This window comes from Protopterus annectens, chromosome 8.part0 (assembly GCF_019279795.1).
Source record: "Protopterus annectens isolate FY-2018-M chromosome 8.part0, PAN1.0, whole genome shotgun sequence".
Lineage (NCBI taxonomy): Eukaryota > Metazoa > Chordata > Ceratodontiformes > Protopteridae > Protopterus > Protopterus annectens.
In genome coordinates, this window is record NC_056741.1 from 1990557421 (window position 1) to 1990573824 (window position 16404).

Sequence of the window (16404 nt, forward strand, 5' to 3'; positions counted from 1 at the left end):
CAAGCAATCAAAACAAGAATTACTAAAGGTTGTTGTTTGTCTTTTGGCTTTTCCCGGTTAGGGATCGCCACAGCGGAACTCCGGTCCGCTAATGATTGGCAGTAGATTTTTCACGAACGCCGAGGTGCCAGCTCAACGTTCAATCTTCAATGAAGGCACGCCCATTTACACATGTCTTTCAAATGCCCACCCAACCGCGGGGAGGACATGCAGACTCCACACAGAAGGCACTCCCAGCACTCCAGCCAAGAATCAAACGGGAGAACCTCTTGCTGTGAGGCAACGCTACTGCTGCACCACCACAGATAGAAGAAGAATTACTAAAGGTATTTAGTGAAATTATATTCAGGGCAATGCCTTGCAATCTGAGGAAAAAAAGGCACTTTAACAAGTTAGCACAATTATTGTATTTCAACATAAAAGTATTCTTGTCTTGATTTGCCATTTTCAGTGTAAACAAAAAAGGCTTGTTACACACTTTAGAAAATACAGAACAAAACAGAAAACAAAAAGCTTCCTTTGTCAGACAAAAATATGCAAAACTAGCACCAACAGAATTTTGAAACCTAAGACTGTATTATAAAACTAGTATATCACTGAAAGAAGCTGGTCATCTCTTTGCTTGTCTCATGAAAACAATTTGTTTACACAAAATCAGATGACTTAGGAGACTACACAACAATGCTATAATCTTATGTAAACTGAATGACTGAGTGACAAGCTTGGTGCTTGTCACTAGTGTAAGTACACTACGAACTACAATCGTCATAGTATGGATATTTTAATATCTTTAACAGCACCACGCTAGGCAGCTACCTTATTCTTCTGTTGTCAGTTTCTCCAAATCACCATTTACCTGAGGATCTGCTGTCAAAACTGGTTCGAGCAAGAGCTCCCAACCTCTCCCTCAGGTATAGTATTTCCTTAGCTCCACATTTCTCCAGAGGGTGAGTCTTTCTCTGGGTGATGGTTTTGTTAATGATTTGGACAACAGTTATGAAAGGCAGACCAATTAACTTTATTTTCTTTGTCTGTGCCTAAATGAATTTCCTGATATTGCATTCTGTTCAAATGCATGAGCTTAATGCAAATGCTAGGTCATCAAAGCTAGTGTGTCCATTTACCATTACAGGGCAATCAGTTCCGACTTCCTGCACAGCCACATATAAACTGGGTCTATGTTCACCCATCGAATGGCACATTTAAGTGAAAGGCCAAATCATTGTAAAGATTTATATCGAACAATGATAGTTGGCCAACATAAAGGAAGCAGAACGGAGTACTTACTTACTGGTAACTTAGGTATAAGGAAACCTGCCCTTTCCCAACTGTAGTGAGATCTCAAAACTGGTACATATAATTAGCAGGGGTAGAGGAAAATTCTGTGAACACCGGACATTCATTACATGAGGGGCTGTGCCCCCACTCCCCCTGCTAATTATCTATACCAACTCCGAGGTCACACTAAAATAGAGAAATGGCAGGTTTCCTTCTACCCAAGTTACCAGTAAGTAGTACACTGCGCTTCCTTTATAGGCCAACTATGATCATTCGATGTAAATCTTTACGATCATAAGGCTGTTCAATTAAAGGAAGCTTTGAGGGTTTGTGTTCAATGAACGGCCATTCAATGGTTGAACACAGACCTACATAAAATCACCCACATCATCAGTGCAGGTCAGATTGCATTTTGTCAACCACAAAATCATACCCTCCTGTGATCAAATACTCACTGGATTAGGCACACTCATGCATTACCTACTCAATCGATTAGGCTCACTCCTGCATTACCTACCCAATGAATTAGGTGCACTCCTGCATTACCTACCCAATGAATTAGGTGCACTCCTGCATTACCTACCCAATGGATTACACACATTCCTGCATCACATACCCAGTGGATTAGGCTCATGTACCTACCAAATGGATTAGGCACATTCCTGCATTACCTACTCAGTGGATTAGGCGGATTCCTGCATTACCTCCCCAGTGCATTAGGCACACTCCTGCATTACCTACCCAGTGGATTAGGCATACTTCTGCATTACATACCCAGTGCATTAGGCACACTCCTGTATTACCTACCCAATGGATTAAGCGCAATCATGCATTACCTACCCAATGGATTAGGAGCATTCCTGCATTACCTACCCAGTGGATTAGGTGGACTCCTGCATTACCTACCCAGTGCATTAGGCACACTCCTGCATTACCTACCCAATGGATTAGACACACTCAGGCATTACCTAACCAATGGATTAGGTGCACTCATGCATTATCTAACCAATGGATTAGGTGCACTCATGCATTATCTAACCAATGGATTAGGTGCACTCCTATATTACCTACCCAGTGGATTAGGCTCACTCCTGCATTACCTACCCAGTGGATTAGGCTCACTCCTGCATTACCTACCCAGTGCATTAGGCACACTCCTGCATTACCTACCCAGTGCATTAGGCACACTCCTCCTGCATTACCTACCCAGTCCATTAGGCACACTCCTGTATTACCTAACCAATGGATTAGGCGCACTCATGCATTACCTAACCAATGGATTAGGTGCACTCACGCATTACATAACCAATGGATTAGGCACACCCCTGCATTACCTACCCAGTGCATTAGGCACACTCCTGCATTACCTACCCAATGGATTAGGTGCACTCATGCATTACCTAACCAATGGATTAGATGCACTCATGCATTACCTAACCAATGGATTAGGTGCACTCATGCATTACCTACCCAGTGGATTAGATTCACTCCTACATACCTACCCCATCCAAGAAATGGGGGCATTAACAGCACCCAAGCCTATCTTCCTCTCAAACCAACAATGGCCCATATGACCTGGGGTGATACCTGAACTGCAGACAGAAACAGGAAGTGACAGTACTACCAGAATTGCTCTGTCAGAGCCCAAGCTCATATCACAGTTGTAATTAGCTCAAATTAGCAAGTGCATCTTAGGAAGAATGCAAATAATTTTAAGGCAGTTACAGACATTCATCACAGCTATGGAGGAAGCCACAGACACTGAAAACCTATGTACCAAAGACAGAAGTCACCAATGTCACAACAGTACAAAATGATGCGCCCAATGCCTACACAAATAGCCATAACAAAAATAAAAATGTAAGCTCTGAAAAAAATGTGCAAATCTGAAAAAAGATGTCCCATTCAAAGGGTTTATCTTTCTTCAGACATGAAATGAAGGTTGCACTTATTTGCAAGAATACAAGTTTGTGCCCATGTTTAACTTGCAATGGAAACTTCCTTCCCTCAAAAAACACAGTGCAGCAGGTAGATAATCAGAGCTCTGCTTCTCTGATTTGATCAACCATTTAACAAATGCTCTAGAATATTAAGCCAAATCTTAGTTACAAAGTTTTCATTACATCACATAAAACTTCGTCTTGTTATGAGCTGTCCTACAACCAGGGTTATCATCCGTCCCTCGCTGAAAGGAAGAGGAAGTATTAAGGTTGTTGTATCTCTCTCTCCATTCACTCTTAAGTAACTATTGCAGATACTGGCATCTTTGAAGTTAGAAAAGAAATAGAGGTTGTTCAGCCCAGTCATATCTATTGCTAAGGATGGGTCCATGAGTGCAGATTAGGAGTGCTGGAAAAAAACTCCAGCTGTCCTCTGGCAACAGGTACAATCCTACAGTGTCCCACAGCAATGTAATCTTGAAGAAAAACCTTTCCAATAATACTAATCTAATCAGAGGGAAAGATCACTCATTATCTGCAAAAGGAAGTTAATGTTCTGCTAAATAGGGAAGGGCTTCACATGATGTGAATAATTTTTTTTAGATTAGTTCTTCTCCAGACAGGCCGCACAGTGGGTTCACACTTGAGATTATTTGTAAACTGTAGCACAGATGCACAAATGCACTAGCTTCATCTGGGTGACAAAGAGTGAACTGCAAACTCAGATGGTGAGACAAACAGACCAAACCACATTGACAAACTACAGCACACAAATCATAAGGAGGCTGGCAACCTATAACATTAGAAAAAAACAGGAGAAACTGATCTTTGTATCGATAACATACCTCTACATCTTACTGCCTCATCATGAAGGGCTTTTCATCCAGAAAAAAGGAGGTCATTGTCCCACTGTACTCATCCCTCATTAGACCCATTATAGAATACAACGCCCCATTTGGTATGTACCTCTCAAGACATCTGCAACAACTGGAAAGGCCTCAGAAATACCTCACTAAAAAAATCACAGGCCTAAAGCAGATGCCCTATGCTGACCGCCTTAAAAAACTCCAGCTATACTCTGTCGCATATCGTCTACTCAGAGGCGATCTCTGCTTAACATACAAGGCCATGTCAAACCCAGAGCTGTTGGACATGCTACACTTAAAGAAATCCCAATCCCTCAGAGCTACACGCTCCAGGGATCTAAACCTTGTCATCACAATAAACAAAACATGCTGGAGGGATAGGTTCCTGACCCAGAGACTCCCCAGACTCTGGAATAGATTGCCCATACATGTCAAGCAGAGTGCCTCTTTGGACCTCTCCAAGAGGAACCTTGACGATTGGATGGGAGAAAGGAAATTCACCCCAGGGATCACGTCAGTCGCCCTGCTAGACAGGGGTCCAGGAAAGTAAATAATGTGGGAAGAAATAGCCAGGGAATTGTTATGGCTAGGCTTGTATAGGCCCTAGGGCTGATAGCCTAGTACCAGCCTATGAACCTATGAACCTATGTCTACATCTTGTTATGGAAGTTCTTTATTGGACTATGACTAAAAGTGTGGTGCAAAAATCTGTTTTACTAATTAAACACACTTGGTATACTATGATATACCAGAAAAAAATCATAAGTTGCCCCATGCAAAAGTCCTTTTTTTTAGTTGCATGTTCTGACGTTATGTCACAGAGCATGCACAGTTCAGTTTTTTAAATCAATGTTGCTGATGCTGCTGTTTAGGTATTTCTAAGTATAACAAGATATATCTACTTCTGTGTGTGTGTTTGTGTGGGTATTTTCAGTCCCCTATTTGCACTTAATTCTCACCATTCTGAGAAATGAATTTATGGTCCTCATACCATCAATGGACACCTACATGTATACATGCATGTGTATATACATTTATATGTACATAGATGTGTGCGCATGTGTGCACAGACACACACACACACACACACACACACACACACACACACACACACACACACACACACACACACACACACACACACAGAAAAGCGAAACTGAGTTTAGAATGTACATGGTCAACATCCTACAAAGGACGAAATATGTTTACATCTTACTGCAATGCTAATAGTTTAAACATGTAACATATCTTCCATTCAGAAGTAACACGTTATTGACTTTTTCATACTTGGGAAAATTTATGGGCATGCAAGAATAAAGGACATAAGTAACTGTAGAGGGCAGTAGCAGAAACCATAAATTCTATGCAAAAAATACTCTACAAGCAACTTAATTAACTGTTCAGAACAAATGTCTCTCTCCAAGAAATGCTACACTGAGACCACAAAACACAACACATCTCGAAGTGGAATCACAACATACAAAGCAGACACCTCTGCTGATCCCTAACTAACTTCATATCAGAGCTGTACGCTGACATCTTGTACAATTATAATCACAACCCATTATTGCTGGATGGTCTTTAAAGTGGAATTATTTAGCTTTGATCCCTTTCCCAGAGGAATCCTGGTTTACAACTGTTACAACAATCATCACAGACAACACAAAACAAGAAAATAATTAGCTGTACATAATGCCATGTATTGACTATGATCGGGAATAAGGCTGGTGTGCGTGTTCTTGAGGTTCTGTTTCTAAGTTCACTATAGGTCGATGTCTGTGTGAGATGTTCTGAAAAGCTTGGAATGATGATCTGACAGTTCGATTCATCAGTGGCTGCAATGGGCGAAAATTGTCTACCATCATCTGTTCTTTCTCACCAACTGATGTGATGAGCAGGCTGCGGAAAACTGCCAGCTGGAAAACAAATGCATTTAACTTTTACTTGAACAAGTAATACAGAAACAGAAGGACAACAAACGTCAAAACAATTTATCTGATCCATACAAGAAATGTGATATCCTACCTCTTCCTGGACTTGTCATCTGACACTGTATCCCACTGTGATCACTACAAAAATTGTTTTATCTAAGGTTGCCTCATAGTCTCGCTCCTGGTTCAGTAGTTACCATATGAGCAGATATCAAGCAGTAAAATGGCAAAATGTTTACTCATCTTTTCTACCCATTTACACAGGTGTACCACAAGGTTCAATACTAGGACCTTTGTTATTTTACATTGTCATAAATGACCAACACTGTCACCAAGCAGGTCACCTTAATTCAATACACTGATGACTTCACACTGATTTTTTTCTGCCCCTAAGCTACCCAAGCCTCAGTACATGACCAAATAATCATTTTCCTCAATAGAAACCTGGCAACACAATTCAGAACTCCCATTAAACCCTAAAAACACAAAACTATTACCTTTTCAATCCTAAATTCCTCTCCCAAAGCAAATCTGACCTTGATATAACCTCAGCTAACAAATAAAAGATACAAAGATAGAGCTGGTTCATTACGCTAAACTCTTAGGCTTCCACATAGATGAAAATATGAAATTTGACATACAGCAAAAACTTCATGAAATCCAGAGAAGCTCTTGGTAAAACTTATCTTCTTCCCACCTTATTACATGCCTCTCCCATTCTCATAAGCCTGCAGACAACACAGAAAATAAAGTTGTCACAGTACAATAATAAAATAGGAAAACTTCCTGCACATCTCCCAGCGAAAATGTAGCACTGTAAAGCCCTGCTACAAATTACCTGGATGAAACTCTCCCATCGACTTCAGTGCTCGGAGCTTATCATATCTCCAGCTTTCCTCTACCCCGATTGCCCTCTGATCCACTTCTACCATCTGGCGGTTTTGGTATGCCCTGTCACATCTTTCATCGCATTCAGTATAGGTAGAACCTTTACAAGAACTGTTCTTCACAACTCTGTATGGTCTATACATGTCTTTAACCATTTAATTTTCTGATGAATGCATGACATTTTGTCATTTAAATTTTTAATTGTACTTTCTTTGTATTACTTTATAACTGTGTTACGGCATTTACTTCATTTTACTGTACATATGGAGCTTTTCTCCCTAGGTCTCAGCTGAAAAATGGTTGTCATGCCCAGTCGGACTTTCCGAGTACAAAAAAGTAAAATAAAATAAAACATGGAAAGCTAAAAAAAAAAAAAAAAAAAAAAAAAAAAAAAAAAAAACAAGCAATTGCTGTTGCATAATGCTTTGTCAGTGTTACTCATTTATGAATCCCAGGGTATGTATGCCTTATGTCATTCTTATATAGTCCTGAAGTCTGTCAGTCTACAATATATCACAACAGATATAATTTAACATAACCCCCACTCTGTAAATAATCCTCCCTAATGGTGCACTTAGACTACTGTACCTCCCACCCCCATTTTCTCTTGCACTTTTTTTGAAAGCTATTTACTTTGTTCATTCCATGCTAATACTTCCATAGTTCCTGCCTGTCCTCTTCCTTCAGAGTTGACTGTTAAGTTCTGTAGCCCCTGTCTTTCAGTAGTTGCTGGTTCAGACCCTGAATCACTGAATTGTTCTTCTTGGCTGTCTTCACTCTATTTACAATCCTGCAAAAGATTAATTAGTTAAAACTGCATGTATGCCTGTATACTAACTGGAAAAGCAACATGATGCTCGCCTCATCGCACTGCATGTTTTTTTTTCTTTTTCTTTAGAATAATACAATTATAACTTTATAACTTTCTATTAATGACTGTAGCAGTACTTTCCCCACCCCCAAATGTGTAATTTTATATTACTTTTTAGTGAAGCAGGAAGTTTCTCAATATATTCAGTCAGATGGTTCAGAAAAGAAGGCATCAAAAACCCTAAACTGAATCCCCTAAGTGAAAAGATGTTGCAAAGGTACCCTCAATATAAGGTGCTGATGGCACAGTATTCTATATTAGCCATTTCAACAGCTAGTTAAAAGAGCAGTAGAAATATCTAAAAAGTAAAGATGGGAATGGAATACATGGACCCATGTTAAAAAAAGTCTAAATCATTTAAAATCATTTTGAAAGGGGGGTTTACGAATGGGCCATTGCTAATGTACCAAGGGAAAGCACAGAGGGTACAACACATATTTGTAGTGTTGATACACACCATATACAGCTCTAATGGATGAGAAAAAATGGGCATACATGAATTTATTAAACAACCACAAGGAGGCAAGATGCCCACGAACACTGTAAACCAAACACAAATCAAGGCACCAAATAGTAGGAGGTCTAAAACAGTGCACAAAACTGTGGATCAGGCAGGCAGCTGTTTAATGACCATAAACGCACAACTCCTTTGTGTTTTTGTCCCCAAGGACTTCATCAGATGATACAAACATGCTGCTTGACCTTCCTTTTTTTACCCTTGAAACCCCTCCCATCGTCAATTTACTAATCAATTAAACAATTGTTACATCCACCAAGATTGCTAATAAAATGAGATCCCATTACAAAATAAGAGTATAAAATCAGATAAAACAACTATAAGTTATAATAAACCCTTTCAAAATCTAAGTTCTGTGACTTCAGGTAGCAAGAAAAATAACTCCCGCACTATGACGGTTAGAAAAGGTGTTTGCTTCTAAAACTCGGTCGCTGCCTGCAATAGTTACAATTTCCTTATTCTCAATGTAGGGGCACTGGGAACACTTCCCACATTTAAATGTACCATTTCTCCTAATAACACAAACAATACTGGAATATGACACAAATGAAAACTGGTCAAGTAAAAATCACTTGAATACGCGTTTCGTCCACCTTTAATCACTGTGAACTTCTTCAGAATACACATTCATTCAAACAATCACTTTAAATAATCATTGAAAAACATCACATGATCATTCCATCCAATAAAATCACATAAAAAATACCAATATGTATGTGTGACTTTAAAATACTACAAAAATGTCAAATATAACTCTGAACAAACACTTAACACCAAACAGATTTTTTAAAAAAAATAATAATAATACTAAAAAATCCTTAATCAAAACATATAAATATAACATACTATATGTTTATAATCTCTGTGCTTGTAAAAAACATTTAATGTTAGTAGCTTCATTTAATCCAGGAAATTCATCAGCTTTCAACATAATTTGCCATAAAGCCTCTCTACATTCCAGTTTAACTTTATAGTTCCCACTAAACAAATCGTCACTAACCCTTTCTAAAAGAGAAAAACTAAATTTCTTGAAATCTGGGCATATATCAGCATGTTTTGCTAGGGCATTTGTAAAATCTTTGTTCTTAATTGCTAGCAAGTGTTCATAAATTCTTTTGTGAAGTAATCTAATAGTTTTTACTATGTAGAAATGTTCACAGGAATTACACTGGGCAACATAAACTACATTGTTAGTTTTACATGTATAATGCCCTTTAGTGTAAAATTCTTTCTTCAGATGTTTAAAAAATACACTACTTGTACCTGAAATGTACCTACATTGTTTACAATTTCTACAAGGATAGGTCCCAACAACTAAATTATTCTTCACCACACAATTACCGCTATCTTTCTCTAAAATAGTTTTTAAACTAATGTTTTTTTTGTATGAAAATAATGGATTCTTACCCACCACTGCAGTTAAATCATGATTACCTAAGATGACCTTCCAATTATCGGAAACAATATTCCTGATAAGATGCATCTCATTGGTGATGGGAATAGAGAAAGATAACTTAAATTCTAGATTTCTTCTCTCATCACAACTCACCAAACTACAAACACTTGCTTTATGTAAAATTGGCACAGCTTTAGTTTCTCTTAAAGAAAAAACTTCACTCAAAATACTGTGAAGCCATAATTTATCATAGCCCCTATTGAAAAAGAAACCTTTTAACTTATCCACTTCTTCTTTAAAGGTCTCATTATTAGTAGTAAGCAGGCTCAATCTAATGAATTGCCCCTTTACTACCCCACGTTTCATAAATTGTGGATGTAGACTTTCAAAATGTAAATATTGGTTTGTGAAACTAGACTTTCTAAAGATGTTACTCTCAAATAAAGCTTTCTCTTTATCATAGCTTAGGTGAATATCCAGAAAATCAATAGTCTCTCCAAAATGCCCTATAGTAAATTTCAAAAATTCAGTAGAATGATTTAAATCTTCCACAAAAGTGACGAAAGACTCATGGTCACCTTTCCACAAAATAAACAAAATAAATAAATCATCTATAAATCGTCTATAAAACAATAAATGCTTCGACAATGGGTGTTCTAACAAATGATTTAATTCCCATGTGGCCATCACTAGATTAGCAAAACTAGGTGCCACTCTAGATCCCATGGCCACACCCCTAATTTGCTTGTACTGTTTACCTTCAAAATGAAAAAAATTGTTATCCAAAATTAGATCCATGAGTACACATATACTATTTATCATAGTGTTACCTAAATCTGTATATCTAGATAAATATTCCCCCATCATTTCTACACCTGACTCTTGGTTTATACAGGTGTATAGTGATACAACATCTAAAGAAGCAAAATAAAAATTAGCATCTTGAATTTCCAATAAACTTAATAATTCTAATAGATGCCACGAATCTCTTAGATAGAATTTAGTCTTCTGAACGATAGAATTTAAGATGTTGTCCAACCAAATAGAAATGGATTCGGTTTTTGAAAAACCTGCTGAAATGATGGATCTAAATGGTAAAGTATCCACTAATTTATGTAATTTGGGTATACCAAACATACATGCTAACTTAGGATATTCAGTGTACATGTAATCATAATCTGAATAACTAATATTACCCTGACTTAACAAATCAAGTAAAGCAATGTCAAGATTTGAAAAACTTCTAGTAATTTCTATCTTATTCACTATCCTGTAATTCAACTCATCATTTAACATGATTTCCATTGCCTCAGCATAGTCTCAGGTCTTCATTATAACTAGAGTACCTCCCTTGTCAGATTTCATGACCCTAAAATGTCTATTTTGGGTCAAAAAATCTAAAGCCTCCATTTCAGAAACCATCAGGTTAGAAACAGTAACATTACTGTCACCAACCATTTTCCTAAAGTCTTGTTCACAAATTCTACCAAAAACACAAAGTAGAATTTAACAAGAGATTAAAGGTACTCTTTTTTTTACCATTTCTCCTTCTATTAGACAATACCTTCCTACTCTCTAATAAATCTTTCAAATTCCTACCCTTCCTGTAGGTAAACTGAAGTGATGTTTTAAATACAGCCTCCAAATCAGAACAACACCCAAATTTTAGCCAGTTTTTGGAAATAACATCCCTGATGCCCGGGGTATCAGTACTACAATTTGTAACAAAATTCCCCCTTTGGTGCAGAGGTTCCTTTGTGGCATCCCTTATTTGGTTAGTATCCCCCCTATCATTGGTTATTGTACCTAATATAGGACCATATTTCCCATATCTACTGTCATGGACTTCCTTCATCACTTCATCTATTAGTTCTGGTGGGTACTTTCTTGCAAGAAACATTTATTTCTACCTCATAATCACCATCACTAGAAGTCATCCTTGAAATGCATATAAATTGCTCCTTAAGAATACTTCTTTTTTGCCTAAAGGGGTGTAAACTAGTAAAATAAAGACAGGAATTGGAGAAGGTATCTTTAAGATGTATGGTGGACTTATATTTTCTATTCCCTTCCATCTTCTGTATAGTAACATCCAAGTAATGCATTTCTTTATGTGTAATGCAATGGGTAAACCTTAAAATTCAGTGGTTTGGTTGAAGTAGTTGATGAATTCCATTAACTTAGCCTCTGTTCCCATCCAGAAAATCCAAATATCCAAATAATGCCTGTAGTATTTCCAAAATCTTGTGTATTCTCAAGAAAATACATATTTCTCCTCCCAAACTGACATGCCCCCATCACTACCCCTTTGGTCTGTTTAAGGAACTCTCCTTCAAAGAAGAGGAATTTATGTCTTAGAACTAAGTCCATAAGGTCCATGCAAACCAAAAAATTATTCCTATCGAGTCCCCCATATTGATGGAGGGCCTCTCCAAACCACTCCACACCTATTTTGTGTGGTATGATATTAAACAGGTCTTGTATATCCAGAGTTACAAATATCAACGTTTCATCATATAAATCATGATTAACATTCTTCAAGCAATCCCAAGAGACCTTTAGTATTCCCCTAGGGTTGTCCAAAAACACTCGGGGACAAAAAATATGTTAGAGTCATGCAGCCTGATAAAGGAGGAGAGGTGGTGTTCATGGATAGCATTGTGTATTCGAATACGATGTTTACTAGAAAGGCTCACCCAGACTCTGCTACAATTTGCTGTGAGGGAAAGGTTAGTTTGCTTTTTATTTGTTGTATTTTGTATTACTTTATTGCCTTTTTCTATTTTAAATACTGTGATTTGTTTTCTTTACCTTGTGTTTTACTTGTATTCTGCTTTTAACTGCATATTAAAACTTGAAAAGAAACCACAGCACTGTCTCTTCTAGTGTCAGGCAGAAATCAGAACAGATCAATTAAGTACTCGCATATAAGATAGAACAGGTCAGTTAAGGCTAATCATCTGTGAACTAAGGGGGTGGGCCTAGGAACTAAACCTTCTATTTAGGGGTAAAATAAAACATTTCAGAGCTTTACCAGAAAGGCTCACCCAGACTCTGCTACACTTTGCTGTGAGGGAAAGGTTAGTTTTCTTTTTATTTGTTGTACTTGTGATGATTGGGGAAAGATGGGCACAGGCTGCCAGCCTAGTCAAATAGAATTTGATATATAATTCTGGCATTTGTAAATAAATGTAAAATACAGGCATGTTTTTTGCGTGAAAAAGAACACTGTGAAATGTGGAACTGCAAAATATGTGACAACATTGCACTCTACTGGCCCAGTGAAGCATGTTGTGACCCTTTCATGTTAGAATTTGGCTCCAGTGCGTTTGGATGAAGGTTTCATGCCCACTTTTTTAAGGCTAAAGTTTATGACCAGGATTTAGATGTGGAATGTGCTTTATTGCTCTAGTTTCTGCTAGAGTGTATATGTGAAATGACTTGTATTGTTGTACGTTTCTAAGCAGGTGTTAGATTGCTAAATAATGCAGTTTGTGGCCTGAGAACTCAGACCAGGTGTTAAGATGATGCAATATGAATACTGGGAAAAACTAAGTGTCAAAAAATTATGTAATTTGGGAGGGCCTTAGAGACATGTTTGTTAGTAATGTTTAAATACTATTTCTCACATGAGACTAGAAAGCATTTTGATCTTGGATATCTAACTTAGCACTCTGCCTATGCTCACATGCAAGTTTTAGCACTGTGATTTCTTGTAGGAATAGTTAAAGCTAGTAAAGATTAATTGAGTATTTTTCTTTGAAATCAGACCTGTCCTACTGTATTATTTTAAGTTTCTGTGTGATCTCTGAACTCTTAGATATCTCTGTGGTGTAGTAGTTTTTTTTTTTGTATTTTAATTATTTATTATTAAATATTTTTAAAACCTTCTACCTGCAGCTGGTTTATGTAGAGATAAATGATGCTTTAGAATACATTATTATTTATAGAGTTTACTGCCTAAGCCTTTCCAATTAGCCTAGACTGAATAGTCACATTACCATTGGATAATAATATTGCACAGTAATAATTGGACACCCTTTTAAGGGGCCTTTTAGTAGCTGATATTATTAGCTGGGTGGTGGCAGAGAATACTACCATATGGTCTACCGTATGGTCTGGGTAAAGGGGCACAGCTGGAGAATCTGTGTCAGCCTTTCCCAGGAGTGTCTGTGAAGTTGTATAAGTACTTAGATCAAAGTGTGTGTGTGTGTGTTGTGTCATCTACTTGGCAGGGACACGAAGCACTGGTTGGACAGAGAGGGTACTGAAGGTTTTAGCTTGCCCAGCTAGGCTGAGACCTGGACCCTATAGCTGTGCCAGTGGGGAGTCTTATTGGGAGCAAGGGAGCAACCAGCCCCAGACTGTCGTATCTTTGTGTGCACTTAAGGGAAATTGTACTTTACTGTGTGTATTAGTTATCCTTTCCTCTTCTATAAGATAACTTCCCTGGTGTTAGTGGTGAGAATTGAGGCTCCTTGATTACTGGGCCAGGGCACGGGTTGACACAAGTGTTTGGCAGTGGTGGGATCTACTTCACATACTAATTGGCTTGTAGTGGTGTGGGTAGAGCGAATTCCTGTAGCTTATGTACAATGATCTCTAAAAGTGTTTTGTACTCTAACAGCCATGCAGTGTATACTCAGAGATCAGATCACAATTGTTTTATTTCTTTTGTTAGCTTATTGTTAGGGTGAGCAGGAAGCATGTCAGCAGAAGAGTATGGAAAGCTGGAGCCAGCTGGAGGAGATATGCCAGGCTAGGGGACTGGTGCATGAAAACCTGACTAAAGCAGACCTGATTGCAGCCTTGGTTACAGCTGCATCAGAAAACAGCAGCCTGGAGGACAATCAGACTGACAGTGGAGATACAATATCCTCTGAGAATGGACAGCTCAACCTTTCTGCATTGGACTTAAAAATCCAGCTGGAGCTAAAGAGACTTGAGTTGGAGGTCAGGCATATAGAACTAGAAGCAGACGAGAAAATGAGGAGTCTACAAGCTGAGGAAAATGAACGGCAGAGGAGGCATGAGACGGAAATGCTGACTCTTCGCCAGAGTCATGGAGGTAATGGGGAAGGAAGTAACCAGATCCCCAGAAGCACAAAAGGTCAGTAAATTTCTTCCACAGTTTAAAGAGGGGGATAATTCTGATAGCTTCATTCATATGTTTGAGCGGGTATGTAAACAGTATGAAGTTGACCAAGGGCTCTGGGTACGGTTACTGACCCCCTTACTCCATGGTAAAGCTGTAACGTCTTTAGCAAATATGCATGACACTGACTGTTTTGATTATACTGCTGTAAAAAGACATTTATTAGAATGTTTTGAGCTAACACCTGAAATGTATAGGAAAAGGTTTTGTGAGCATAGACACAAGGCAGATTAAAATGTATGTGAATATGTTGTTGAACTGAGCACTTATTTTCATAGCTGAGTGAGTGGATGTCAGGTCACCTCTTTTGAAGGGCTGGCAGACCTTTTGGTAAGAGAACAAGCCCTTAGCACTTTGCCTGAGGACATGAGGATCTGGTTAGCTGATAGTCAGTGTGCTACTTCAGAGGAGTTGGGGAAGAAGGGAGACCTATACCTAGCAAGCAGGGCAGCCCTGCACAGGAAAGGGACACCCAATACTGCTCACGGGACTAAAGGAACCCATGGTGGGCAGCAAAGACTGCCCCAACAGAATCCACCAGTAGCAGGGGAAGCCACTAGTCCAGGTACATGTCCAGGAGCTAGGGTTAAATGTTTTGAATGCAACCAGCAAGGTCATGTGGCATACAGATGTCCATGGAGGCAAGGTGGGGAACCAAAGGTGAGGAGTCAGTATATGGGAAGGACAAAATGCCAACAGTAGGTTATCTTGAGACAACAGGGGTATAGAACTACCATCCTGCAAATGTCCTGAGAGGGAAGGATATGGATGAGGCAGTACTATGCACTTATGCAGTTAAATGCAGTAAGACTAAGAGACAAGCATGTGGGTCTGGTAGCCTGGGAGAGACCCAGACAGACTGCATACTTGCAGCCAGGACTGCTGATTTGGTTACTTCAGGGAGTGAGCTACATTTTAGCAGTGAGACTTTATGTGAGCCACAGCTGCTTGCGGGTACTGATGTTCCCTTGGACAGGGTAACTGCAAAGGTAGAGGTGAGTAGTAGTACTCAGGCTGACAGTGAGGCACCACTGTCAGAGGATGCCAGACTTCGTGTGGAAGGGGAGCTGGGAAGGGTTACAAGGAGGGAGTTGAGACAGGCTCAACTCTCAGACCCTACATTGGAAGGCCTGAGGCAGGTAGCTAGGGAGGCATCTGATTCTCAAGGGAAGGGGGAATCTGTATACTGGAACAAAGGGTTACTGTACAGAGAGTGGACACCTGAGGGAGGGCTAGAAGGTGAGAGAGTACAGCAGTTGGTAGTGCCTAGAGCTTACTGTCTGGCACTTATAGCCCATGATATTCCCTTTGCAGGTCATATGGGCATACAACGTACAAAGAGGCGTATTATGCAGAACTTCTACTGGCCTGGAATTTCCAGAGATGTAACAGGGTACTGCAGGACCTGTGAGCAGTGCCAAAAGGAAGGCAAGGCAGGAGACAAGGTGAGAGATCATTTGATGCCTTTGCCTGTGATTGAGGAGCCATTTCAGAGGGTAGCTATGGATATTGGGGGTCTTCTGAGTACCCCACGTTCCACAGGGAAAACGTATATCCTAGTG

At 39.1% G+C, this 16404-nt stretch overlaps 1 protein-coding gene across 1 annotated transcript in view; it reads right to left on the reverse strand.

The window, feature by feature from the left end:
* Window positions 1–4634: 4634 nt before the first annotated feature.
* Window positions 4635–16404, reverse strand: part of LOC122809792 (carbonic anhydrase 5B, mitochondrial-like) — a 293296-nt gene continuing 281526 nt past the window's right edge. Inside the window, exon 7 of the mRNA XM_044081533.1 lies at window positions 4635–6000. Within this exon, the coding sequence (XP_043937468.1) occupies window positions 5791–6000 (210 nt within the window). The 3' untranslated portion in view covers window positions 4635–5790. The remainder of the gene's footprint in view (window positions 6001–16404) is intronic.